The 14953-nt window shown below is 44.7% G+C and overlaps 1 protein-coding gene across 1 annotated transcript in view; it reads right to left on the bottom strand.

Moving 5' to 3' along the window:
• LOC119903609 (titin-like) overlaps positions 1–14953 on the bottom strand; it is a gene marked incomplete at its 3' end in the record, with an annotated part of 160496 nt that overhangs the window by 124744 nt on the left and 20799 nt on the right. Inside the window, 17 exon segments of the mRNA XM_038719851.1 lie at positions 616–666; positions 4197–4385; positions 4582–4701; positions 5671–5955; positions 6271–6502; positions 6649–6817; positions 6928–7069; positions 8930–9190; positions 9741–10001; positions 10694–10954; positions 11070–11333; positions 11722–11982; positions 12083–12343; positions 12946–13209; positions 13299–13571; positions 13813–14079; positions 14616–14894. Coding sequence (XP_038575779.1) covers positions 616–666; positions 4197–4385; positions 4582–4701; positions 5671–5955; positions 6271–6502; positions 6649–6817; positions 6928–7069; positions 8930–9190; positions 9741–10001; positions 10694–10954; positions 11070–11333; positions 11722–11982; positions 12083–12343; positions 12946–13209; positions 13299–13571; positions 13813–14079; positions 14616–14894 — 3840 coding nt within the window.

Genomic DNA, 14953 nt, shown 5'->3' with positions numbered 1-14953 from the left:
ATTAATGAAATAATTTAAAGTAAAGTGAGACACACACACTCCAACCACAATACAACCAGCTGCACTGGAAACAGAAGGACTTATGCATCTACTAGTTACATTTGAGTGCAAAGTAAATCAACCGACCTTTTAGTTTTGCACATTTACTACATATTATGTACACGCTACATTACAGCTGTAAATTTTCCAATGCCATTAGTTTTAAAGATTTTATAGACCATCTTTAAACAGAACCATGGTTTACGATTTCAGCCCCATACATGTGACTAAAGATCCATAATTTGGTCATGTGAGGACAACTGAGCAAACTCCATCCAGTCAGACTGAGAGATGAAGTTAAAAGCTTTATCTCACAGGTGGACATTGATGTAAGGTTTTTTTTGATGAGCTGAAAAAATCGAGTGTATTTTGGAAAAGGGTTTGAAGAAGTGTAAATATAGCAATAACACTTTCTGAAACGTAAGATTCAAATTTTAGAAAATGAACGTTAATTTCTTACCATCGCATCCTGAAACCAAAACGCCTAAACGATAAAAGGAGCTTCTTTCATAAGACATAAGGAAGGGCATTCATAACTGTTCTACATCATGTTCAAAGACGTGAAACATTATTTACCTTTCACCTCCTCCTGGAGCTGAAACATAGCTTCCGTCTCCACTGCAGTTACTGTAAAGACACAAACGTTTTCCAGTTAAAATCACTCCAAAAACTGCACATAAGGTTTTATATGGTGCAAGACTGTTAGAATCAGTGACAGGTCGTGCATCCATATTATCCGTTTGATTGGTTCTTCTCTTGACTGACATTCTCGCATGCTTCCTGTTGGTCTTTAGTGTGCAGCACCTGGCTTTTGGAAAAGGCTCAGTGATATGAGTGACCCTCTCTCTTTGTCTCTTTCATTGTTTTAGTCAGTAAAGCAGGACACAAAGGTCAGCGACATCTCCTAAACACAGTGGTTAAAACCTTTTTGAAGAGGTGGTGTCGCCGTGTCGAGAAGTGTGCCTCTACTGGCTGTGTGGGTGGAAAGCAGTGTGGATGAGTGGTGGGCCAAACAGAGCCCGAGCGAGCAGAAGGACCAAAAGCATGCAGATGCCAACCTTTCGTGACTGTGCTGCACTCAGCATCCCGGGCTGAGCTGACATTTGTGCAAGTGTAAGAGCCCCCTTGTCCGGGTCCCACACTGTTAACATTTACACAGCACAGGGGGCCGTCTTGTTTCAAGGAGTAAGACACAGAATCCTTAACATTCAACCGGTTGTAAAGCCAAACGACAAACGGAGTGGGAACCCCCTTCATAACGCAATACCAAGACCCGCCGTCTCTGTTTCTGAGCAGCAGCTCACGGGGGAGTTTGATCAGGAACTCGGGGCAGCTGGAGAGGCGCTGACCTCGTTTGTCATGAGGCACAACATCAGGGAAATACAGGTGGCTGATGAGGCTGTAAAGTCTCTGGGAAGATGGAGGTGATGGTCCTGGCTTCTCCTCCGCCTCCTGCTTGTCTTGGTCAGGGGGCTCACTAAGGGTCTCCCTGTCTGCCTGAGACACTTTACGCACAGAATCGGTAGGGATGGGGGTTTCTGCTTTGAGATTTGCTTCTTTAGCTGGGTGAGAATAAAGTTAGGGAGAGTAATTAAGGGTCAGAGCGTTCAAGGAAATGACTCTAAACACTAAAGGGGTTAGTAGGATGGATGGATGAGGTTAGCGAGGCAAAGCTGGCAACAGCAGGAGGAGAATAAACTAGACTACAATGCTTGTTATTCTATTACATTCTAACAGGTTACAGGCTAACAGGAAATATTAAATATTGGGAGGAGGGGACAAAGCAGCGGGTGGAGAGGTAGGGTGGACCAGATGGAGAGACAGACTAATTAAAAAGAGAAAGATTAAGCACCTTCAACAGTGAGCTGGGCGGAGGAGCTGTTCTGGCCGTGTTGGTTGGTGGCGGTGCAGCAGTACACACCCTGGTCCGCCACGCCAACACCCTGGATGACCAGGGACAACAGACCCCCGATCTGAGAGCTCCTCACCCGCTCCGTATCCGCCAGACTCTGGCCGTTGTGATCCCAAACCACCCCAGAGAAGGGCTGCCCGTCAAACAAGCAGCTGAACTCAGCCATTTCACCACTTTTCACCCGGACGTCGCTCATTTCCATCAGCAGTTTGGGGCTGGCTGAGAGTTTGAAATCAAAGCCGCTCTCAGAGCTCATCTCCACCGAGCTTACACTCTCCATTTGAATGTCAACCGTCCTCCAAGACACAGAGGAACTCTCAGACACTGTCTCAGTAAACTCGACAGTGTGGGCTGTTTGTCCCACCGACAGAGAGCTGAAACTCTCTGACTGAGCTTCCAGTCTCTGACTTAGCTCAGCCTCAGTCCTCGACACAAAAGCTAAGGCTCGTTCATCTGGGCAATAAGAAAGAGTAGAAGAATTAGGTCAACACATCATTCTGGGGACTTCTTCAGGTTACTTGTTTGCCAAGAGTGCAGCTGGGGTGGAGCGTTGAAGATCAGTCACAATCAGTGAGGTAGTGGACAGTGGCTGGTTTCCGCTGTCAATCATGCAAGCTTGACCGGAGCCAAAGGGAAAATAAAAAAACAGCTATAGATTATGTCCGTGCTCGAGCGTGAGGAAACCGAAAAGCTATAGAGTTCCAACGTTCAGCTCTGTTTTGACCATGCTGCATTCCTCTGAAATAAAGATTCGTGTCTCAGAACAAAGACGTCCCTACTGTTAAGAGCTACTTGAGTAGGAAGAGGAGACAGTCATGCATCACGTGGGAGAAACCTGTAAGATTATCACTGTGCTTACAGTGAGGATGTCACAAAACAGATATCTGTCCTGCATGCTCACAGAAACAATCAACTAGAGTCACTTTAACTGTAACATCATCACCAAAATGAAAATATGAAGGAGTTTCAAATGCTGAGGGGGCTAACAGTTACAAAAGCAGGGGCTGGATGCACAAAGATCTTGCTGACATGTCTGTAGAAACAGGAGAGTCTTAATTTAGCTTTCACAGACAGGAGCACAAAACAGAGACAAACTAATAAGGGCCTAAAAAGGCAGCCGTTCTTATGGCGGTGACAGTAGACAAAAAGAACACGGCTCATAATTTGTTACTGAGTGAGCTTTATCCCCAGAAACCGTCCTGCTGTCTCATCCAGAGTCACATGAGAGGATCAATATCCATTCCAAAGGAGCGGTACCACAGAGTTAAGCTGATGATACACGAGGCAACTTTTTGAGCAATGTTGCTGGCGGCAAGTCCGCCTATGTTTTGAATGGATAGCGTGTTAAGCTAGGCTAAACCCTGTCAACAAGATAATGTTAGCTCTCTTGCTAACAGAATAGAATTTGACATAAAGAGTGCCAGTAGATTTTAGCATAACTTGCCCCATTGCCTTTCTTTAGTTGTGACAGATCTTGAAGTTTCTGCTTCATCATGTCTTGGTGCTAAGCTAGGCTAAATACTCCTCCTCTACTGGAGGCACAGATAGAACTGATATCCATCTTCATATATGAATCTGGACAGAGAACAAGATCATTTAAGAAAATCTTTGTGCGACCTCCAGCAGTGTCTACCGAACTAACACGCCTGAACCATCGCCCCCTACTGAAACATGCAGTCCTCTAGTGGATCAATAAGCTTTTTTGGTTCTAATAAAAGCTTCATTTTATATTTGATAGTGCGTGAGTGTGAATCATGCCCCTGATGTTAGGATGTAACATCCTCTTCTAGGTTTAGTCCTGGAGGAAGGGACGAGGCTCTTCTGGTTTCACCATGTAACTCTCTTTGTAAAGAGCTATATAAATAAAGTTTATTGTTGTTGTTATTATCATACAATTTATCTACTTACAGATAGGGATGCTCTGATCAAGAACTCATCGATCAATGTTGGGGTATATATATTTATATATCTATATACTTCGCTGATTAGTTCTCAGTATCTGTTAGCTAACCAGCTAACAGTGCTAACAGATCACGAGCCTTTCAGAGGATGTTTTGGATGCATCACTTGGTTTCTTATTGCCAAGTGGAAACCCACATGTCAGACTCCGTACCATCAGACATCCCTAGTTAAGAGCATGTTAGCAGAGAATTCTCAGTTGGACTGTTGAAGCACATGCAGCTTTACCGGTCTGACAGCGACAGTTCAATCTGAATGTCGTCGGCACGGTAACTGAATTACTCACCGTCGATGTTCAGACTCGCAGCACATCTGGCCATTCCTGCCGAGTTAGCGGCAACACATGAGAACTCTCCTTCGTGGTCGGAGAGAACTCTGGAAATGTCCAACTGGCAGGTTTCACCATAATGAGACATTCTGAAGATGTCTGACTGTCTGACCTCTCGGTCATTACAGAACCAGGAAATCTGCAGATCTGGAGACACAGTGTTCACTTACACACAGTCATCTGCACCACATGTGGTTTGTTATGTACTGCAATAATACTACTCATAATCGGTCACCTATTAGAGCATTCATGGTAAACGAGTATCCTAAGTACTGGACAGTAAAATGTGGCAGGATTTATTTTTTAAACCAACAAACAGAAGAAGGGGAGCAGTGGTTCCTACCTTCCCCAGAGACAGTGCACTGGAACTGGGCAGGCTGTCCCTCTGCCACCAGGATGTCCCGCATGGGAGCAATGAGGACCGGAGCAGAGACCCGAGCCGCCGTTTCAGCTACTTCAGGAACTGGAAGACAGACAAGGCAAAAACATAACCAATGATGAGTATTAGTAATCACTTTCTCCAGTGCGACCATTTGCTGCTTTTCTTCTTTTGACCAAACTGCAAACAGAATCTCTTCGGGGGTTTAGAAGAAGGTGAAGACCGATGATGGACATTTTTCTCTTTATATTAAATTGAAGTAATAAATAAAGCTGCCCTTCAAAGCTAAAAGAAAATAGCGTAGTTGCATATTTATTATAACCAGAATCTGAGTTTTTGACATCCATTTTACACCAACATACATCTGCCATGAAATCAGAATGTAAAGTTAAAAAACAAACCACTCTGCAGCAGCTGCACTCCGCTTTGTAAATCTGTACAGTAGAAGCCAAAGCGCCCTGGGGAGATTCTCTAAGCTAGTCTTAGCTAAAGCTAAATTGACTTACTTTCCCCCCCAAGAAGTATCTGACATATAAACATGTTTAATTTAGATGAACTGACATTTTGGTAATTCAGTTTGTTAGGCAGTAACAGTGACTCACGATGGGCTAAACGGCTGCTAAAGCTAAATATCTTAGCAGGGGAGCCGTAGCTGCTGTCTCTGTGAAGATTAGAGTGCAGCATTGGCATTTTTTAGTTGTTATGTAGGTTTTATGGGAATCAGATTGGAGGTAAAATAATCTGGCTGAAAACCTGCTGGGTGACCGTTCTCTTAATGTTTCTGTAGTTCCTGCTCTCTGTAGGGCAGAGTGGGAAGGTTGGTGGTAAACACCATGTTTGTGACCATGCTATGAACACGTGCAGGTCCAGTGTCACACTGAATTTGGTTTGGCGTTTTGGTTTCGGTGTGTCTTTGTTCTCCTCGCCCACTCATAAGGCAGCTCTGACTCTATATTCTGCACTTACAGCGTATCCAATTTAAACAATCTTAATGAAAGTTTAGAAGGAAAAAGCAGTTTCCAACTTCTTCAGCGACACATTTCTAAATCGTACCTTCCACTGTGAGCTGGGCGGAGCTTGTCGCCTCTCCGTAGTCGTTCTTGGCCTCGCAGCTGTAGACGGTGGCGTCTTCGGGGAAGACTTCGAGCAGCAGCAGCGAGTGCTCGTCTCCGTCATGGAGGAACTTGCACTTGTAGCTGGTGGTCAGGGCCTGGGAGTCTTTGTACCACAGCACCTGAGGCTGAGGGATGCCGCTCACCTGCACCGAGAAGCGAGCTGATCTTCCAGACATGGCTTTCTGGGGCTGCATGTGGTGGACGATCTGAGGAGGCTCAGGCACTGAAGACAGAACACACAACAGTTACGTTTTTTCCAGACACCAGAATGTTAAAAAAACTTGTCAGCATCAGTCGCTTTGTTCACAGAAGAAAGACTTTGGTCTTTCCTCACATTTTCCAAATAGTTATTACCAAGTCCAAACACGTTTCTTTGAAGGAACATTTTTTGGAAACTTAAAATAGTAACAAAGTAAATTAAAGGTGTTGCTCTTTCTGCCATGTCTGACTGGTGTTCAGTTCTAGTGTGACTCCATTAATAATGTGTTGGATCTGGAGATGTGGAAGCAGACTGATGTCAGGTGGTTTGTTCTCTTACGTCTGACATGAAGGTTCATGGTGCTCCTGTTCTTGCCGGCGATGAAGGTGTACTCCCCGGCGTCGCTCCTGTAGGTCTCGGAGATGGTGAGGCGGTGCAGCTTCCTGATGGTGACGTAGCTGAACCTCTCCTCCACCGAGATCTGGATCTCCACCCCGTTCCGCAGCCAGCGACCCTCCACGTCGTCCTCGTTCACCTCGAACTCGAAGGTCGCTCTGTGTTTCTCAACAACCTGCAAAAACAGACGAATGGTAGAGGTGACGACTGGGAACTGAGATTCTGCTCCTGCTGAGCTGCTGGACCTGCAGCTCCCGACTGAGAAACGATTAACAGCGTGATTTCTTCATCTATATAAAATAAATAACTATATGAACTCACAGTGACGTCCCTGCTAGCGGGCTCTGAAATTTTGACGTCCCGACCCCCGACTTCCAGGTGGCCCTTGGACATGCTTGACCCGGCCACAGCGGTGTATTCTCCGGCGTCAGACTGGCGGACTGACGGCAAAACCAGATGGTGCACGAATTTATCTGAAGACATTTTATATCTGCAGGAAACACAGAGGGTAACGGTGAAACTTTATCATCTTACTATACTTTATTATCTTCATTTATTTGTTCTGCGTGATGTTGGCATGATTAGTAAAGCAAACTGCACCTGTCGGACATCTCCAGCTCCTGACCGTCCTTCATCCACATCACCTGGATGTTCGGTTCAGAAACTTCACATTCAAAAGTGGCTCTTTTCTTCTCTGTGATCTTGAGGTCCTTCAGATGTTTGGTGAATTCAACCACACGGGCTGCGGCAGAAGAAACAAACAGAAACGAATGAACTTAAACCTGCATGTCTCTCTGTGTTTGGTCTTAACATTCAAATGCCTCTAAAAGGGCTCGATCATGGTGCTAAAATCACACACACCAGACTCAACTACAGAGTTTTAGCCTCATCGGGGAGCTTTCAGTGACCATGTGGCTCTAGTTGTCACTGTGGAGGTTCTAGGGGCCCTTAAGGAGATTGTGTTAGTCTGGGGATGCACCAAAAGAAAATTGTTGTCCAAAGCCAAAACCGATTATAATGAAAAACTTTTCCGAACAACATTTTTTGCCTATTTTTCTTTCCCATTGCATAAATTAAATAGTCAAAATGCGCTTTTGGTAGAATTATTCTTGATGCTTTTCTTTCAGTTACTTAAATTAATTCTTACTATTCCAGCTCTCGTGGCTGTGCGGTGTCGCTTATTTATTGTGCTTCACTGTTGATTCTTGTTTTCACTTCTCTCTTAGTTGTCTTCCTGTCAGCTGTTTATTGCTGCTGTTCGGCTGGTTGTCTTTGTTTTTGTTTGTTTGTTTGTTTGTGTTTGTTGTTGTTTTTCTCCGCCCCAAGCCCCCCTCCCGGTTCTCTTGCAGGTTTCGTTGCTTTCTGCAATTGGTGTTTCCCTCTGCTATTTCCTGTTGTCCGCACCCCCATCCCCGTTCTCTTGTTTCTCTGTGCTGTCTGTTTGTGTGATGTCTGTGCCCCCCCCCATCCCCATGTCACAAATCAATACATAATTAAATAAATAATAAAACAGACGAAGGAGTATTTTAATACTCTCTTGTTAAAGTAAAATCTGTCTGGCACAATATGGTATCCAGCTCATCATACTCTCTACCAGGCTGCTGGGCAGGACAGGTTTAAATAACAGGTTTTTCCTCAGTGTTTCCCACAGGAGGTGGACAGACTATGGTGGGGGGGTCCGGGGCCCCCGTGTCACAGGTGTCCATTTACTTTTAATGGACCCAACTGATGATAAATAATGTTGTTTGTGTTTCTGGTCTTCACAGCCTCTCTTCATACTAAAGAGACAAAGTGACAGGATAAAGTCTCTAACCTGCCTGTCAGCTCGCTCTGGGCCCTTTCACTTACCGTAAAGGCTTGAATATGTGTGCACTCCAAATTTAAGAAGTCAGCCACAGATGAAGTGAATGTGCTGGGAGACATTTCAGCAGACTCTTTAAAATGCTTCCACACTGCTGACATGTCAGCGCAATTGTTTGATCAAATTTATTCGGTCCTTTGACTTATTAACCCGAACACGAAAGTGTTTTATTTGCTCATTTCGGCAGATTAATTTCGATAGCCGAACATTCGGAGCATCCCTATATTAGTCACTGAGAAGATTGTGCCAGACATTGATGATGATACTATAGGTATCTGTCCGGTAGCTGTTGTGTCGATTGATTAGGTTCTAGTGGTCATTGGGAAGTTATACTTGTCATTTCGGAAACTAGGGGTCTTTCGGTGGCTCTTGTGTTCAGTGAGGGGTTCTAGTGGTCATTGTAAAGATTCTCCTGCAGGTTCCACTAGTCACTGAGGAACTCTTTTCTTCTTTTTGGTTGTTTTTGTGTTCATTGCCAGGGTTCTAGTGGCAACATAGCAGGTTCTATAGGTTCTTTAAGTGGTTGTTGTAGCAATTGTGGTAATTGTAGTAGTTGTAGTATTCAGTTCATGTTGGGTTTATTTGCGCTGATAAATGCACCTGCCTAGCATCCGACAGCAGACACACACAGTTCAAGACTAGCTGGTGAAGGAAGTGGAACATCTGGCAGCTACAGAGCCAGATGTTTTTATCGGGAGACCAAACTACAGCTACAAGGAAAAAGAACTGTTAAAGTCTCACCTTCAACATAGAGTTTAGCTGTAGTTACTGCAGAGCCGGCCATAAAGCTGTACTCCGCGCTGTCTCCAAAGTGAACGTTCCTGATGCTCAGAGTGTGAGTGAGCTGTTTGCAGCGAGCCTGGCATCTGTCCGTGGACCGGATCTCCACGCCGTTTTTTAGCCATTTGTACGTGATTCCCTCGTAGTTGACGTTCACCTCAAACGTGACCGTGTCTTTCTCCTGAGCGTTCAGGTTCTGCAGCATCGTTGTGATGAGGATGGCTGGAAAACAAGGAAACTCAGGGTAAGTTCACAGCTCACACTTTCAGATAATATTCTCATGTGCAAAATATAATATTCTAGGGTTCCCCCCCAGATTCAGGCTAACTGAATGCATATATTAATATGATGTAATATATTACCAGTTTTCATTATTACATTACCAAAAAAGAAAAACGGAAAATGGGAGGACAGACTTTCATTTTAAGAAGTGTGAAATAATAGAATCCATCACAATAACTCAAGTACGGACGATGGATAGTTGTCAGCACACTATTATACCGTACCATCAGTAGCTTGTAGAGCATTGGTATGATATGTGAACACATGTAGATAGATGTGTGTATAGATGGAGGTAAATGCAGTATCTGCCAATGAACGTAGGTTATGTGGACTCAGGGCAGATTAGCCAATAAGCTAAATAAGATCCAATCAAATCAGCTACAGGTTCATTTAATCAAGAAGTTGCAAATCAAAGATTTCCTGGTCGCCGTGTTAATATGTAAAAAGCCCATGTTGCCCTCAGTGACCGTAGCTAAGGAGAAGAACTTACGGCTGACGGTGAGCGTCGCAGAGACTCTGTCGTTCCCGCAGATGAAGGTGTACTCTGCAGAGTCGTCCTTGCTGGTGTTCATGATCTTCAGCTGGTGGAGTTTCCCCTGAACCACGATCCTGAACTTCTCGCTCATCTCGATCTCCACGCCGTCCTTCAGCCAGGTGGACGGCACGTTGAAGTGAGAAACTTCACACTCGAACGTGGCCACCTGGGTCTCCGGGACCTTCACGCTCTTTAAGGGTTTGGTGACTCGCAGGGCTGAGGGGAAAACGAGGAGGAGATTTAAGTTTCAACATATTTTATTTAAATCAAAACAAGTGGCTCTTTCAGGGTGGCCTGTTCACAAATAAGAAGGGTCAGTAAATCTATGCTGTCAGTGAAAGTGAAATGAAAAGAGTTCCTTTTAGGAGTACGAGTAGTGCCATATGGATCAGTCCAGTCCAACTTGATGCTAACATTAAATATTAGGCTGATAAAAGTAACTCCTAAATATCATACAAGACCTCAACAGTGTTCCTGTCACTTTGCTGCTGGGTGATCATGTTTTAAAACGGACGTCATGGACCTGCCTCTCATCACCGTGTAGCGCCCTACTGGAAAACCCTCCCCCGCAAATTTCTGAATGTTCGTTGGAAGCTTGCATTGATTTCTCTTAAACGGCTGGCTTTGGAAAGTAGAGACTGGCCAGAGGCGAAAGAGGTGAAAACAAAGGATAATTCTGATTTGTTGCCCATGACCTAGAGATTTTAATGGAATTTGGGCGAAATGCCGCCTAATTGTACATCGTAGTAACACGCCGTAGTGTTGGCATCCTCCGAATCTGAACGTTGAACTTACTGGCAGTTTATTCTCTCAGCTCAACACACAGTTTAATTTAACCCTTGTTGGTCATTGTCATTCACTTTTCATTTTCAAAGAGTGCTAGTGTGCCGTGCTACGCTAACACTTACACTCGACGGTGAGGCGAGCGCTGCACTTGAGGTGGCCCACCACAGCCGTGTACTCTCCCTCTTTGCTGTTGTCCACGTCCTGGACTATCAGTTTGTGGGTCTTCTTCTCAGACAGCATCCTGAAGTGCTCGTTTTGCTTCAGCTCCACATTTTTGAACATCCATTTCACAGGGATGTTGTCCTCGGAGATGCCCAGCTCGAATACGGCAGCTGCACCCAAAAGTGATGTCACGTCCTTTGGCTTCTTCAGGATCTTGATGGCTGTGGGAAAAATATTTCACACTTACACTTGGAACTGTTTCCATTGGAACTGTACATCTGAATACTTTTGGATTTTTAGGAATCAATTCTTGAAAAGAAATCAGTAGTTGCTTACTTTCAACATTCAGCCTGGCGTTTGCGGAAAGTTTTCCCAGTTTGAAAGAGTAAACAGACTCGTCCTGTGTGGTGCAGTTCTTGATCTTCAGGGTGTGGACTGTGCCTTCAATAGTGATCTCAAATTTCTCGCTGGGCAGGATCTCGATGCCGTTCTTGATCCACTGCGCCCCCCTCACATCCTCGTGGGTCAGCTCTAGGTTGAATACTGCATCCTGAGTCTCGACCACATTCAGGTTCTTCAGGGTCTTCTTGACCTTTACAGCTGAGGAGACAAATGTTTTCGTTAATCTAGGGCTGAGTCATTTGTGTTCAACCTGGGGGTTGCAAGTAATTCTTTCTATGGACAGATATTTGCCAGCAAATTTTAATGGTAAATTTTAAAAGTAAATCTCAATTTACATTTAATCATTTTGAATAACTATTACCTAACCTACCTACAGAACCTCTGTGTATCCAAGGTGTGTTTAATATCTCGGCTTGTGACGAGCTGAGCTAACCGGTAGCCCTCCTCAAAATATTGAACATATCATAAATGACATGAAAGTTTATATTAATAGCTCAAATATCTGTTCTTCCACAGCTCCTACATAAACCATTTGAACAGGCTTTTTTCTGCATGTGTAAATTTCCTTCACCAAACCTGGACCTACCCTCGACTTTCAGGGTGGCTGAGGTCTTGGAGGTGGCGACCTGATAGGTGTACTCTCCGACGTCTGTGGCTCTGGTGATGATGATGACGAGGCGTCTGACGGCGCCCTTCACCTCGCTCAGCGTGTTCTCGTTGAAGTCGACAGGCTGGCCGTCTTTCAGCCACTTGCCCTCGGCGGAGGGGTTGGCGACTTCGCACTCTAGCACGGCGGTCTGGGAGTCAGCCACCATCAAATCACGCAGGGGCTTCTTGATAGCGCCACCTGGTGACAGGAGACCAGTCATTTAATACTTAGTCCCGTCAGGACTCCCGTGTGTTAACTTGGGATACAAACCATCTGTGAGATTGCTGAATAGTCTTACCCGATACGGTGAGTGAAGCTCTGCACATCTTCTCACCGGCGGCGAACATGTACTCGCCCTCTTCGTCCTTCATTGCGTTCATGACAGTCAGGGTGTGGCGCTTGTTCTTGGACTCCATCTTGTACTTGAAGCCGGCTTTGAGCGGCTGCCTCTTGAAGGTCCAGAAGGCGTCGATGCCCGGGTGAGAAACCTCGGCTTCAAATGTGACGTTCTCAGACTCGGAGCACTCCCGGTCCTTTATGGGCTTCACAATCTGGACAGCTGTTGAGATGTGGCGAGAGTCAGACCGGTTAACTAATGAGCGACTAGTCATCTTTCATATTCTGAACAATAAAATGTTAACAATCAAAAAGTATCAGTTTTGCTTTGATCATTTCACACTGACCCTCTCTTTCATTGGAAATGTCATTATTAAAGTATCCAGCAGATGGAACTGTCTGGGTGATTCATGACCTTTTGTTTCCACAGCCAGCAGCAGCTCCTGCAGACCAACTGTCCATGTTGGACGAAGCGGTGAGTGAATCTAAAGCTGCAGTGAACTCTTCCTATTCTAAAGGCCTTTTTATTTACCTTTTCCTTAAACAGATCTCTCTCACTGTGGGAGATTTTGCTTCGATGTGTTTTGAAGGTGACAGAAAATCTGTTTTGAAGCTTTAAGTCAGGACAAAGATGAGTTTTTGTGTTGCTCACTTCGTACTGGTGTGTTTTAACAGAATTTCCCTAGAAAAATATCACCCATGTACTGAACATCTGTGTACAAATGATACAAAACTAAGTACTAAAGTCTTGCTGAAGACTGGGTAATGGTCTTTGTAAGTCAAAACATGCTTAAACCTCACTCAGTCTTTCCTCGTGAAACTTACTCTGAACAGAAAATTTGCAGCTGGTGTCGACTCGGCCGACCACCAGTTTGTACTGTCCTTCATCGGAGGCGTAGGTCCTGTTGAAGACCAGTCGCTGCTTTGACCCCTTCGCCACCATCTGGATTCGGTCACTGGGGATCAGCAGATTGTTGTTGTGGTACCATTTGACTGAGCTGACATCCTGAGCGGAGATCTTGGTCTCCAGGACCGCCTTGGTGCCTTCAACGGCACTTGTGTCCTTCAGTGGGATCAAGATGCCAATTGCTGCAACCCAAGATGAAATATTTAGTCTGTAACATTTTATTTTGGAACTAAATCCTTCTAAAAAACGACATGCTTCTGAAGTGTCTTACTCTGAATGACCAGCTTTGCAGAGGTCGAGATCTCCTGAGCGGGAACCACAAACGAGTACACTCCAAAGTCATCTTTGTTGGTGTCCTCAATCAGAAGTTTGTGGATCTGTTTGTCAATAACAATGTGCACACGGTTTGAGGCCGTGACCGGCTGCCCGCTCTTCATCCAGGTTCCTTCAACGTTCTCCTGGGAGAACCTGACCTCCAGCTGAGCGATGTCACCCTCGCAGACGGTCAGGTCAGTCAGAGGCTGCATCAGGGTCACCGGACGCACTGAAGCATCAAGGCAAACATGTTATGCAGTGCTTTCTAGATGCTGCAGTTTTCTTTACAGCCTGATATATGAAATTGGTAGATGGAACAAAATGAGACCAAGTTTTACAGGAATCTAACCAGAAGTTGTCAAAATGTCTTTCTTTTGAAGACATTTCTGGATGGATTGACAGACTTTAACCAAGCTAATGATCCATATTTACTGAAAAGAACAAAACTTACAGTTACTTCAGTAACTCACATTTCATCTTCAGGGAGGCACTTGTCTTAAACTCGCCCACTTTGAAGGTGTATTTTCCTTGATCCTCCTTCTTCACGTCTTTGACAGACAGGGTGTGTCTTCCACGGCGGGAGGAGATTACGTATTTACTGGTGTTAGAGAGCAGCTTTTCTCCAAAGAACCAGCTGCCTTCAGCATCCTCACGAGACACGACACACTCAAACTCTCCAGAGTACGTCTCAGGCACTTCTGTGCTCTCCAGCTGCTTCAGGATCTCCAGCGGGGCTCCTGTTTATCACATAACACAGATGCTACTTTAATAACCACGGTTTTAGGGAAACTTCAGTGATTAACTTGGACACTGAAGTGACGGAAACCCTTTTGACGTCTTTTGATACCAGAAAGCAAAGACCTCAGGGAGCAGATCAAGATCAAGATTTATCAATTAAAAAGACATTTTATCTGCATCCTGTAATTTTGTATTAATGCTGTGTCTTTTCATAACATGTGGGCTTGCTGTGACAAAAAACATGATGCTCAAATGCCCTCTGTAGATTAAAGCATGGTGTGTGGTGTTTCTAAATTTGAGCCATATTTACAGACTGTATTTAGATCGGGTTCCTAAATGATGTCTTCATTCAAAGGTTGTTCCGACACAACAACACAACCAGATTTGACAGGATTTCCAACATGACTAGAGGCAGAATGTGGAACTGTTTCAACCGTGGCTGAGATTGAGTATGTTTTAAAGCTTTTATGTGACTGAATGTGAAAGTGATCTGCACCTATTTGCCCATCATTTCTGAAGAAATTAGCCGACCAACCTTCAACATTGAGTTTTGCAGTTGTACTGATGTCTTCGTCTACAACCACACAGGTGAATTCTGCATCATCCCTCATGTCAATCATCAGCACAGACAGGAAGTGAACCTTTCTGTCAGAGTGCATCCTGTATTTGTCTCCGGTGAAGATCTCCTCGTTATTCTTCAGCCATTTGACCTTGACAAAAGGCTCATTGGTTTCACACTCAAAGGTAGCCATGGTGTCCTTCTCCTTTGCGTCAACGTCCTCCAGCTTCTGTGTGAAGGTGATGACTTGCTTTGCTGAAAAAATGAAAACACCTTTGTTAGAAACTACACCATTCAAAATGTAGAATTACATG

This window comes from Micropterus salmoides, unplaced genomic scaffold (genome assembly GCF_014851395.1).
Source record: "Micropterus salmoides isolate LMB-PRFRI ecotype aquatic unplaced genomic scaffold, ASM1485139v1 Ms_hic_scaffold_15, whole genome shotgun sequence".
Lineage (NCBI taxonomy): Eukaryota > Metazoa > Chordata > Actinopteri > Centrarchiformes > Centrarchidae > Micropterus > Micropterus salmoides.
This window is presented reverse-complemented; position numbering and strand designations above follow the sequence as displayed.